A 14,125-nucleotide genomic window follows, 5' to 3' on the forward strand; every position below is an offset into this window, starting at 1 on the left:
TCAAGGGGTTGCTGAAGCTCCTCCGCTATCGTTCACCAGCATTTATCTTTTTTCACTCGAGGAAACATCATAACGGCTGTAGTATTGTCCACGAACCTTACCTCCATTACATAATTCCACCAAGCAGCACCAATACAATTGTCTCTCATTCATTTCGTCATGTTTGAAAGCTGTGTATGGAAGAGCACTGTGCTCCTATTGGTCAGTGCCACAGACGTTGTAAAGCGTTGTGAAGCATTGCAGACGTGGTGACGATTGTCGTCCACTATGACATACTACACGAGATAAAACGATTGATTCTTGCATTGCACAGCCATTGTCATTTTACGAATCACTGCTATACCCTACGTCAAATGGGTCGTGCCAAAATCGGGCTGATATCGTGTAGTCTGAACCCGGCATTAGTGAAGATTTTCTAAACTTACTGGGCACTGATCTTCTGTGCCAAACAGGGACGATACTTTTTTCTTTTTTTCCTTAATTCTGACAGCACAGCTGTCAGAATTAAGGATGCACACTATTACAATTCTGTTCAATGCCGATAACCTGTTATTATATAATTATTTCCAAGTTATGGCCAATAAATCAATAAATTGTTTCATGTTATGGCCAATAACCTATAAATGGGCAAAATTAAAAAAATCTAAAATATACTTGTATATTTAAATTATTTTTTTTATTTAATTTACCATTTTGTCTGACTAAATTAATATAAATTGTTTAATATATTATATTAAAATAGTATACATTATTATTTTTATTATTTTTAATATTTTAATTTACTATTTTGTCTAAATTAATAAAAAACGCTAACACTAAAAAATCTAAAAGCATCACAATATAATTGTAAAGCATGAAAAAAATCATCCATTCTGAGATTTGCTACAACAGAAATGAGCCTGCATATATCTATATACACAATATTGACTGATACCAATAAATAATAATAAAAAAAAAGAACATCAGTCGATAATCGATATGATACCAATATATATTGTGCATCCCTAGCCATAATCCCGACCAAACCGCAGTACCACGCATCTCTGACTTTTTATGCCACTAGAATGAGATGTTGGAATCACATGACTGAATATCCATGGCAGATGTTGCATGGTTTGGGGGCATGAAGTTGAAGCAATTATCCATATTAATGCTAATCAGGTTGAGTACAAAACAAGAGCTAGTGTGGATCTCCAGAGAGATGAGAGCATGATAGCATGGGAAAAACCAGGAAGAACCTGCACTTATCTTCTCTGGTCTCTTTTTTATTTCCGTCCATCCCCCAAGGGCTTTCAGTAACTCCCCTCAGCGCTGTAATTAAACATCGCAGATTAGTTTTCCTTGTAATTTCTGGGCATCTGCAAATAGTCCCCGTGACGCTTAAGGAGAAACACACCCACTAGCCAATTAAAGAGAGCTGGTTTGCGACGATTACCAGTACTGACAACTCAAAAGCAGATGTGAGGAATGCTGTCTTCCTACTTCTCTTGGATTGGGAATACATGTCAAACATGGTTCATGCAGGAAACGCTACGCCGTTCAACTGTTTTCAGGGAAATAGGCCAAAATCTGCCGCCTACGTGTCTCTACCTGCTCCCATCCAAAAAAAAAAAAAAAAAAAAAATCACAATTAAATTAATTTTTGAAATGTCAGCAGAGGTATGAAGAGGGCTGGAAGGATCAGGGGACATTATAAATGCACTAAAGAATCCTGAAAGAGGATTCTCCAGGGACCCAAACCCTTGTCCTCTACAGCTATGACGTGGCTCTCTCTTATAAAACTTAATGAAACACAAATATTCCCAGAGCAAACAGTGGAAAGCACGTTGGCGCTTGCGAGGGGAAGAGGACAAGGAAGTGAATTCTGCACAGCTATGATGGATCTATAATGGAAACGGGTTGGTTTGAATATCAAAGGCGGCGGGAGCACACAGATGTAGTGGAGGGGAACATCCTGTGAGGGAATAATGAGGGGTGTCACCCAACCTTTCAGAGGACGAACGCCAACTGTCCCCCTCAAGTTTCACAGACGAAACGTCAACTTCATTTTGTGTCTCCTCCTTTGCACCAGATATGAACCTCTCCTAAAGCTTTCTGTGACTTTCTGCCACGTTTACTGAAAATAACAATACAGAATGTAGCGTAAATGATGCGAAGAATATGCAGGAATGGGATAAAGGAATGGCCATAAGCTAGTATTGAACTCGAACTGCTCACATGCTCATCGTTTCGGAGCATATGCGGCTAACCGATAGTCATCAGAATTTTAAATACAGCTTTTTGGAACTGTTTACCAGATATTTTTTTTAAATCAGTTACCAAATGCTCAATTTTAGCATTAGTAGAAAATAGTATTTTTTTTTTTTTTTTTAATACAAGAATGGAATGATCTCATGATTAATGGTTTCACGGATTAATAAGTGACTAATTTTCTCTAAGACCAGGACTAGAGAGCGCTTTAGACCGTTCCACACATCCTGACAGGGTTATCGGGGTCTGGCGTACTGATCCACATTCCCGCCGCAACCCAAGAACTGGAAGAGTACACTATAATTAGAGGCTTTCCACATGCTGCAGTTGTTTAGCATGCTAATAAAGGATAATGCTGACTTTTCAAAGTGTACTACAGGTAAAATGTGAGAGTTTTGGGAAAATTTTAGCTCTTTTGACTCATACACTGCAAAAGACTTCTTAATAAGTTAATTCATCTTTTTTTTTTTTAAACTTATTTTTCAGTTAAAATGTCTAAAAAAAAAAAAAAGAAATGCCTACAAGATACACTACCATTCAAAAGTTTGGGATCAGTGAGTTTTTTTTGATGGTTTTTTTTAATGTTTTAGAAGTCTCTTATGCTCACCGAGGCTAAATTATTTGATCAAAAAACAGTAAAAACAGTAATATAGTGATATATTATTACTATTTAATATAACTGTTTTCTATTTTAATATATTTTATAATGTAATTTGTTCCTTTGATGGCAAAGCTGAATTTTTAGCAGTCATTATGCAGTAAGCTCTTATGCTCAAGAAACATTTCTTATTATTATCAATGTTTAAAACTGTTGTGCTGCTTAAAATTTTGTGGAAACCAGGATTCTTTGATGAATAAGAAAAGCATATATTTGCAAAAGAAATCTTTTGTAACATTATTAATGTCACTTTTGGTCAATTTAATGCATCCTTGCTGAGTAAATCAATGAAAATCTTTCAAAATCTTACTGAACAGTAGTGTACATTTAGGCCGTGTGTCCAAAGCGTTTTTTTTTTTTTCTTTTTCCTAAGACCAATGTATTTTTCAATTGTTTCCAATGGGAGTGCTGCGTATTTAAAAATGGGGCGAGGTGCTGAACGTCTATTTCATGCGCGCTTGGCATTTTTCTGGTCGGCAAGAGTTGAAAAATGTTCGACTTTGGGTTAAACGTAGCGCTCATCACTGTCACCTTCTATCCAGCCGTCCAATCACATTAGAGGAGGGGCGGGACAAATACCACAACGACCAACCTTCACATCCTGCTTGTACAATGACAATAAATGACAACAACAAACACAACAAAGGGACAAAATCATTGAAAACAAGAGCCAGACCAAATACTTTACACTGTATCAATATTTTTGTATTCAGAACAAACTATTTGAGAAAACAGATACTAGCAACACTTCCGTGGATTAGAGAACCGTTTTTTTTTTTTTTTTTAGCTGGCTAAAAAACGCTTTGGTGGACCGGGCACATGACCTTACTGCATAAGATGTTATTTAATGTTATTTTAAGTATAAACACGTTAAAGAATCTGCCATTGCAATAAGAAAAAAAAATACGCTTATATTCAAGATACAATCTAAGGAAAAAAGTATTACATTTGATGCAGTGTTGCTTCTCAAGTAAATTTATATTTTAAAGTAGTAAAAAAAAAAATGATTAGGGCTGATTTTTGCAGTACACAGTGCTATAACCCCAACTAATCTAACCTGTTTCATACTGTAAGTAGTCATAACAGTAAAATGACACATTACCGCCCATCAATCTTTTAACAATCTCTCATTGTCATTTATGCGGGTCCTAAAACACCCTTTTCTTTGATCGCCATTTTTACAGCTGTTTTTAGAGTGCGAGAAATCCTCCAACAGACACGTCTGTCATCCTTAAAAACGCAGCCTGATACTATGCATTACGCAACGTGTGGCCCGGAGCCATCGGGGTGAACAGTGAGCTCTTATGGACAAAGCCAGCCCATCTTACATTCCTCTCTCTCATTCTTTGTTCCTCTGCGAGTCATTATACTCTAACAAAGCATGACACATGAAGCATTATAAGCCTCCAAGTTTCATATTGAAAGGAAAACATGGAAACAAAAGGGGCAAAATCCAACTTCAGGGACTTACACAGGGCACCCAGAGCAGAGCGAATGCCCGGATTGACCCATTTTACCTCAGTGCGCTGCACAGAGCCTCCACTGTACGTGAAGTTAATAATAAACCCACAACAGATCTGCGCTAAGCGTCATTGCCTGGCCAAACATGGCTTGTTGAAAGTTGGATTAGATTTATGGTCCGCCGGGTGCTGGTCGATCGTAAAAGCGGGATTATTAAAATAACTTTAGAAAAAGGAAAGATTGTGTACATAGTGTTCAAACTGGATTCTTGTAAGAGCGGGCTAGGCAGAACAAATACATTTTGAGGTCTTAACTTCCTTTTCGGCGGTTTTCTTGGCAATGGTACGACTGACATTCCTGGTGTCAGTCTGAATAAGTAGGTGAGTGTTGATATCCGAGAACTGATAGATTTCTTTATACCTCTGACACTGACTGTCTAGTTTTGGATGGAAAAAGTGAGTTTAGGTAGGAATTCTACTACCTTCCTGTCGTAGGTTTCCATCATGGTTGCCTGAACGGGGTAATTACATGCATGGCGGCGGGACGGGGGGAGGAGGGAGCGGACAGACACTGAGGGTTTTGAGCTTTGCCACTGTGTCATTATGGTCCTGTTTGAACCTTATTCAGAATAAGCAGCCTGAAGGCTGCGGCCAAACAGCCCGAGCTTTTCCTCATGTCGGGCCAAGTCGTCCGTCCGCCCGCCCGCCAAGCTTCTTGTTTTTGTTCTTACACACAAAAAAAGAAGGCCTCTAGAACAAACAGCATACAGTATATCACCCTCCGTTTGATATACCGCATGATATTTTCTCACTTTTTAGTCTCCAAGCTCACATAATTTTCCCACCAACTTCCACACACACACACACAAATTTATGTTTCTGTTTGACTGACATTGACCTACAGAAGCTAATAAATGCATTGTAGCTTTGCATCTGGTACCCTTAAGAAAATGTACTATTCATTAATTACTATATATATATATATATATATATATATATATATATATATATATATATATATATGAGCCATTCTACAGAATTGGTTTAAAGTCCAGAGTTGGAAACGTATTGACGCATTTGAAAAAAATGTATTTTTCCACAAATTTTGTATGTATAATTGTATAATATCCAAGGTACACATTTCTAGTAATTGTGCAGTTAATTCTCATATTGTATTTTCAGAAAGTTTTTGTAATAGTTTATATATATATATACACATTTCATCAATTATATTTATGATTTTACATGAGGTTTATTGTGGTCTTTCACAGTTAAACAACAACTAGATTGCAAAATTAGTTTTATTAATCAATGTTATACCTTGTTTTAGGACTGTTCTAATATTTACTGGAACACAAGATAAATTTACTTGAGAAGCATTTTTTTTTTTTTTCAAGATATATTCTTTAAAAATATATATAACTTGAATTCAGTTTATTTCTCTTACCACACTGTCCAAATATCTAACAAAAACTTTTTTTTTAAGAATATATAAGCATAAATTTCACTAAATTTAGTAGGTCTAAAACAATAAAAAAAAAAAAAAAAAAACATAATTCAGAGAAAATAATAATTTTCTGAACATTTTTATTTATTCCATAAAATTTAGTTTTTATGTGTGTTCAACTGTTCAGAACTGTGCTAGCTAACCATGTGTTGATTAGCATCTTTCAGCTAAGCTCAAAAGTATCTAAAATTGTCACTACCGAAACAGTCATGACCGAAACATGTGGTGAAGTTTCGGTTGTGACGTTTTTTGTTTTTTTTTGAGTGTTATTCTATAAAATTTAGTTGTTTTCTGTGTACAACTGTTCAGACCTGTGCTAGCTAACCATGTGCTGATTAGCATCTTTGAACTAGGCTCAAAAGTATCTAAAATTGTCACTACTGAAACTTCACCACGTTTCAGTCTTGACTGTTTCGGTAGTGACATCATTGTTTTGGTAGTGAAAAAAAGGGAACATATAATCATTTATTTGGGGGAAATAATCAAAATTTGAGTACAGTTATGCAAATCATTAGAATTTTAGTATGTTTTATTATGAAAATCATTAGTGTTTTAGTATGTGAGTTAAAATTCTGTAATGTGATGTGGTGGCTACCAACACATTACTGTCACTACCGAAAATGTGCAGTCACGACCGAAACATGGGATGTTTTGTCAAAAATAAAGTATATTGAATTATCAACTAAGATGTTATTATAGTGTTTGGTTCAATGTATTCAAACTAATGAATCCTTAAGTTTGAAATCAGTATGATTATCTTTATGCCTTTTATAAAGAAAGATTGGATTCAAAATACAACAAATCTCATAAATTACACTTGAAATATTGTTAAAATGTAATTGTTATTGATTTACCTGTGAAAACTATATATATATATATATATATATATATATATATTTTCAATTATTTATTATTGTGTTTCGGTAGTGACAAATTTGGGGAGAGGAAAAATATTCCAAAACCTTGGATATTATACAATTTGCATACATACAAAATTTGTGGAAAAATAAATTTTTTAAGATGTTTCCAGCTCTGTCTTTAAAACCAATTCTGTAGAATGGCCCATATATATATACATATATACATATATATATATATACATATATATATATATATATATATATATACATATATATATATATATATATATATAGTACATTTCCATAAGGGTAAGATGTTACGAGTGAGTAAGACATGCCATTGGTACACACTACACGACCGACTCACCCCCCTCTAGCTCCACCGCTGACTCGATTAGATTACAACAAGAAGCTTGGTGACAGCTCCTAGGCATACTTGAAAAGCGGTTGATATCTGAGATCAGTCCTTTCATGCTTAAAGAGAGACGGTATGTAATGCATATCACGTCCAAGGCCAAGGAGAATCGCTGAAAACCACAAGTTTTAAGTAATAAGCCCATTTAAACTATCTGCTTTGAGCCTGTACACAAAAACGTTTTTGTGAATCCTTTTTAGAAAGGATAAAAATTGACCCGGTTGATGCACAACTCATTGAAACTGAAAAACTACACGCCAATTGGACAGAGAGATACAACACACCTCAATAAAGCGTTACAGATAAAGGTAACTACTATCTTGTGATCTCTACTGTAAATATCATAAACTACTGTGAGTTAATTTATGTTTTTTATAGCTCACGACCACCTACTGCGACCTATTCTGTTCTCTTCAGGCCGTCTGGCCTGTTTCCTCCATCAGGATCATCATGCAGGTCCAGTGGCAGAGTCACATCCTGCCCATCTCCAGCGAGATTATCCGACCCACTGAGTCCATTGAGACCCAGAGACCCAGGAGGAAACTGGAAACTCTTTCTATTCAGCTGGAGAGGCTACAGGCTCTCTTATATTCAGTTTGAGGCCAGGAAAGTCACAAACACAAAGCCAAATTAAGACTGGCCTGCTTTCAAACCTCTCCTGGAAGACGATATGACTCTTAACGAACTGCTAAGAACACATCTGAAATCTTAATATCATGTACTATAAATATGCAGACACCCATAAACCGCAAGAGCCCAGTGCGATAAGAAACCAGCCGAGCACTTACTAGCTACTTCCAGTGAGGCGTTGTGGCTAACCGCTTCTCCCAGGTAGTTACGGGCCACACAAACGTAGGAGCCTTCGTCAGGTTTGCTGCGCCGGCCGTGTACGATACGCAGAAAGAAGAGAGAACCACTTGGCAGGAGCATACGGTGGGATCGAGGGTTGTCCCGGTCCGTTTCCACACGTTCTCCATCCTTGTACCACTCCACGGTGGGGGTGGGCCGCCCTTCAGCCTTGCAGTTTAGGGTGGCGGGCTCACCTTTGGATACGATCAGATCGGAGGGGTGTTCCACAATGCGGGGTGCAGAGTCTTCCTGACGCAGACGGGATCCTGACAACAAAGAGAGACATGTTTGATTAAGTAACAATTAGAAAAATGAGATTTTAAAAAATAAGAAAAAGTAAAACACGTTAGAATATAACATTTGATAATATATTAAAATATTGTAATAATGTATTGAACAAAAAATAATTTATTAATTTTCTTTTTTTAAAATAAAATGATATTAGCTATTTTAAACGATATACATACAATATGCATATATATATTGTATGTATATTGTTTAATATATATATATATATATATATATATATATATATATATGCTGTGTATGTATATGTATGTATATCATTTTAATATCATATATTATATATATTAAATATTTATTAATAAATGTAAACTATATTATATTAGATGTTGTATGTCTAATATATATAGAGATATATATATATATATATATAAATGTATAGTCAAATATATGACATGAAATTTTATCTCACAACAAAGAGAAACATGTTTGATTAAATAATTATAATAAGATTTTAAAAAATATATTATGCATAATTAAAACGTTACAATATAACATTTAATAATATATTAAAATATTAATATCATATTATATTATAATTATATAATCATATATATAATATTAAATATTTATTAATAAATGTAAACTACATTATATTAAATATTATATGTAATTTATGTATATACATATATATATACATTTTTATATTACTATATATATATATATATATTTTTTTTTTTGTTGTTGTTGTCATATTTATTATATATATATTTTGTTGTCTCTTTGTTGTCATATATATACATACATACAGTATATATAAATGTATAGTCAAATATATTTGACATGAAATTTTATTATAAGTATGTTAAACGATATACATACAGTATGTATATCATAATAATATCATATAATATATAATATTCATATTAAAATATATTAATATGAATATTAATATAATTACATAATATTAAAATGTATTAATGAATAAAAATATTTATTAATAAACTTAAACTATATATATAATTTAATGCATAGTCAAATATATTTAACATGAAATATTATATCATTATATAGTCATGGAAAATTAATAAACACCTTGGAATGCCTGTCAACCAATCAGAATAAATAATTCAACAACACTGTTGTATAAATTTAAATATGTTTCATAGGATGATTCACGATGCACAGACAGCTTCCTCAAGTTTCATACGCTAGCTCAATGATGCTGTTCTGATGTACAAGCACAATCAATATTAGAGTAATATTAAGAACGATCAATTTTCCAATGAACTTCAGGTCAGATGAGATTCTATTTTGTATCCTAATGCAAATTCAATACAAATAAAGTGCACCGCTGACTAGATCCAGATGGATGTATCCCGATATTTTCATGCCTAAACGTGATGACTTTTGGCTACAGGAGACATTGACTGAACTCAGAGCATGATGTCATGGGGATGCATTACAGCAGACAACGCTGGTTTCACTTTTCTTGTTTATTTAAAGGAATAATTCACCCCAAAATGAATAGTAAATAAATAAATAAATAAATAAATAAATAAAAAACTCATTCATTCATTAAAAAAAAAAAAAGAATTTTCATTGATCATGTGCTCGCCCTCACCAACAAGACGTTCTTTCTTCTGAGGAGAAAAAAGTTCTTCCATACAATGGAAGTGAATGATGACCAAGGCATTTTTAACTCCAAAAATGAAAAAAAGCAGCACAGATTCATTTCTGCACAAAACGCATAAATGAGTTACTTCTCTTTAAATGTTAAGCTGGTCACGATTCACTTCCATTGTATGGAAAAGAGCAGCATGAAAATCTCTTTCAAAGAAGAAAGAAAAACACAACAGTTTGGAGCAACATAAGAGTGAATAAACTCCTTCAAATTTTCTGTGTGTAATTCCTGAAGCAGGTGTTGGCAACTTCCTACGAACATATTGGTGTGGTTTTGACTAACACAAAAGCTCTGGGAGGGAACAAACCCCTTCATTACCAAAACCTCTCTGTTCTTTGGACTGCGGCAGACCTGTGCTTAAAACCAAGCCACTGTCATTTCAGTGGTGCGCCACTTCCCTGATCAAAGACGTGAAATGAGAGGGCTGTAAAGTTAGGGATGAGGGGGTGTTTGGAGGAAAAGGGAGATAAGAGACATTATAGCGAGACACACACATCAGACAGCTCCGTGGATGTCTGGGTTTGTGTGTGCGCGCGTGCGTTTGAAGGATGGAAGTGTAAAGGAAGCACAGTCACTGCGTAGGAAAATACAAAAGTAGCTAAAATTGGAGACAGCCAATCTGCGTTTTTGGACTTAAGTCGTTTGCTTGTGTTCAGAGACCAGTGAACTGCACCCGTAAGACCTGGTTTATATGCAAATGAGGCTTGCATCTTTAATGCCTAACGGGTACAATATAGTGTGTGTGTGCATCTCAACACTGGCCTTCGGAGTCCATTCAGCCCCAATTAAAAAGAGGTAGGATTAATTGGCAGTGCAGGGTCAAAATATATTCATTCAACCCGCTCAAACCCCCCACCCCCGGCTTTTCTCTCTCTTCATCCCATCCCCCGTTCCTTACATCCAACTATCCCTCCCCTCCGGTCCTTCTGCGGAGGGAGAGCCCTACAAGACAGCGTCTATGAGCATTAAATCATCTCTAACATCAGCAAGAGTTTGAGCAAGGTAATGCATTCACTGATTTGCATGTCGTGGAGCTGAACTGTTGGCTCTCATGTTTACGGTATGGGTAAATATGTAATGGGAAGATAATGAGCTGTGCTTTCTGATGCATACAAACACACTGCGGGCTGGCAGGACAATACACTACAGTACCAGTACTCTTTTCTGCAAAAGATACAGAGCGAAGGCAAAACTGTTATTGTTTGCATAGCTTCTGTTTGTGTACAGAAATGACCTGATATTGTTCATACAATATGATTATTAGCAGTATTGGGGCGTAAAGCATTACAAGTAATGTGAGTTACTTAGATTACTTTTTTCAAGTTACGCATAAAGTAACGCATTATTCACTTTTGGTGTGAAAGGGCCTTTACATTCACCAAAAATATAACTTTTTTTGCTATAAAACAAAAAAACAAAAAAAACAAGCAAGCCCAACCCAGGTAAGAAAAAGGAACGCAAAAGTAACAATGCATTACATTCCATAAAAAGTAACTAAGTAATGAAATTAGTTACTTTTTTACAGAGTAATGCATTACTTTTAAAAGTAACTTTCTCCAACACTGATTAATAGTCTAAATGTACAGACTACATTATCAAAACACATGAAAATGAAATCAAACAAAGTTATTAAAAAATAGGAATTGGCAATTTTTTTTTTTTTTTTTTAACTATTTTGATTGATTTGATGAATAAGGTTTTTAAAAGTGTAAAAAAAAACAAAAAAAAACAATGGAGATAATTAATTTTGAAGTTTTATTAAGTGTTATCGATGAGATTATGTGGCTTTTATAATCAATTAACACTGCTTTTGTCATTTTTTACAAGATGGACAAAATTCGTCACCAAAAAAGTCATTCGGTTTAACCAAAATTTTGGTTTTACCGAATGACGATATTTTCAAACAAACAGACTGATATCTAGCTAGCTAGCTAGTTAGCTTGCTAGTTAGCTAACAAAAGGACAATCAAACATTTTATATTTACTACAAGTTTTTAAAATATTACAACATTTTCCATGTTTTATAACGGTTGTATCAAATGACCTTATGTGTCGGGACATGCATATGAGCAAGTGAAAACATGAATTTGTGAAGTGAAAACATGAAAAGCTAAAAGAGAGTTAGTTACTTTGCTTCACAACCATGTGGTCCTTTGCAGGTGTCTGAATGATGTCACATCCTGTCACATGTTATTGACCGCATGACTTGATCCAAAATGGTCCCTTTATATTGGTTAGTCCGAATGACATCAATAAAATTAATTTATCTGGACATTCTTTCTCATAACAAAGCAACGACTTCTACACATAATTTTAATTCCATTTTGCACTATGTTGATATATGATGTTATAAAATCATGCCATAATAAAAAAAAAAATACATACATTTTTTACATTTTAAGATATTTTATTCACAAATGAAATGGCTGTATTGACCTTTGGACAGTTAAACCGAATGACCTTTTGACACTTCAAAATCTTTAAAATACCTTTATATGTAGCAAAGTATAATTAAAACCTTTTTGGATTCGATAAAAGAAATCTAGTTGTACTACCTTACAATCTTTGTTTTTTATTATTATTAAGGCCTTTGGACAAAAAGAATGACCTGCCACGTCAGTGACCCATATATTTTCAATCATAACTTTATATATATAAAAGTGTACACATTTTGTCACATTTGATTAAATATTGCATCCAACAAGCTTTTTAAGCAATACAATAAGCATTTATTATATTAGCAATATGTTAGCCACCCACTGTTCTTTAGATATCAATATCAATAATAGCTATTAAAAACCCCATATTGGTTGTCTATAATAAATGAATGAATGATAAAGAATGGTGACAGAAGGAGATTTCTAATAAAGCAGTGTCAGAAAAAATAATGAGCAAGAAAAACGTCTCAGGGTGTTCTCTCGGATGGAGCGTCTGCATATTAAGTTAACCCATTCAGATCCGGTTCTTCAATCCTGTTAAAGCAGTCTGACTTCATCCATACTGGATGCATATGCTTAGAAATAGAGAAGTATCCAGACCGAGAGAAGGTAAAAAACTTTCCCCTTCTCCACCACCTCCCCTTTCAGAAGTGCTCACGGGTCCACTCACACAGTCAGAGAGACCTCACTACACGCAATATTCCCACTGCACTTTGAAATGCAGAATCCCTGCTCTCGCTCTCAGCAGACCGGCCATACTTCTGTTGTTTATTTTTTTATATACGGTGGAATGCTGCATATGTCCAGTAATGAGAGGTACTGCTGAGGGCGGTGCTACATTACACGGTGAAGTGTTTAAAATTTACATGGTGTGAAACCTAAAGAAAGAAAGAAAGAAAGAGAAGAACAAAAGAAATTGCATCTACTGTCTATCTCAGTCTCTCTTCATGGTTAATAAATAAAAGCGTCTGTGTTTCGAGTATTTCTTTCTCAGCACTCCGCTGACTCTTTTCATGTTTATTTCCACATCTGACTGCTTTCTTCCTTTTGCTTGTCCACTGCTTTTGGTCTCCTGTAGCCTTTCTTTTTCCCCTCTCATTTTTTTCCCATCTTCTTTCCTCTTGTGCTCACATTCTCTTTTCTGAGAATATGAGATGAGCTAATCAGCTCCATGGGCTCAGCGGAGGGACGCTGGGAATTCTGCATCTAAGATCTGATCGATCGCTGCCTAGGGCAAGAATCATTTTCCTCCTCTCAGACTGACACACACACACATACACAAACATACTCCATACATACACATGAAGTACGCTCAATATGTGAGCCCATATCTGTCTCGCTATCCTTCTACCACTCCACTTTTCCTCATCGGGCTGAGGGAAGCCACTGGAGGTTTGCTTTGGAGGTAATTAAGGAGAGAGGAAAACTCGGACAAGGGATTCAACAGTATCCTGAAAATCCCTTACTCTGGTTGATTTGGTTTCAAACATATGAATGCTGTCAATCCTACCACTGCAAGTATAAATTTATATGTGTTTTCTAAACCAGGTTGAAAGATCATCAAAGAGAACCTGCTTGATGTCAATGTGCTAATATATAATGCTCAAAGTGAGCCTGTAATATCTTCTATGGAGTGCAGGCAGCAGTTAGTATCTGGTGTGGCCGGCAACTGCTTTAAGTACTATAGTGCATCTCATCCTCATGGGATGCATCAGATTTGCCAGTATTTGCTATGAGATGTTACTACCCTTTTCCACCAAG

General features: G+C 35.1%; 1 protein-coding gene across 3 annotated transcripts in view; it reads right to left on the reverse strand.

The window, feature by feature from the left end:
- robo1 (roundabout, axon guidance receptor, homolog 1 (Drosophila)) overlaps window positions 1-14,125 on the reverse strand; it is a 341,340-nt gene that overhangs the window by 154,097 nt on the left and 173,118 nt on the right. For all 3 annotated transcript variants that reach the window (XM_051861495.1, XM_051861497.1, XM_051861494.1), the window contains exon 4: window positions 7,939-8,265. In XM_051861495.1, coding sequence (XP_051717455.1) covers window positions 7,939-8,265 — 327 coding nt within the window. The remainder of the gene's footprint in view (window positions 1-7,938; window positions 8,266-14,125) is intronic.

The sequence above is a fragment of the Ctenopharyngodon idella genome, chromosome 15, assembly GCF_019924925.1.
Source record: "Ctenopharyngodon idella isolate HZGC_01 chromosome 15, HZGC01, whole genome shotgun sequence".
Lineage (NCBI taxonomy): Eukaryota > Metazoa > Chordata > Actinopteri > Cypriniformes > Xenocyprididae > Ctenopharyngodon > Ctenopharyngodon idella.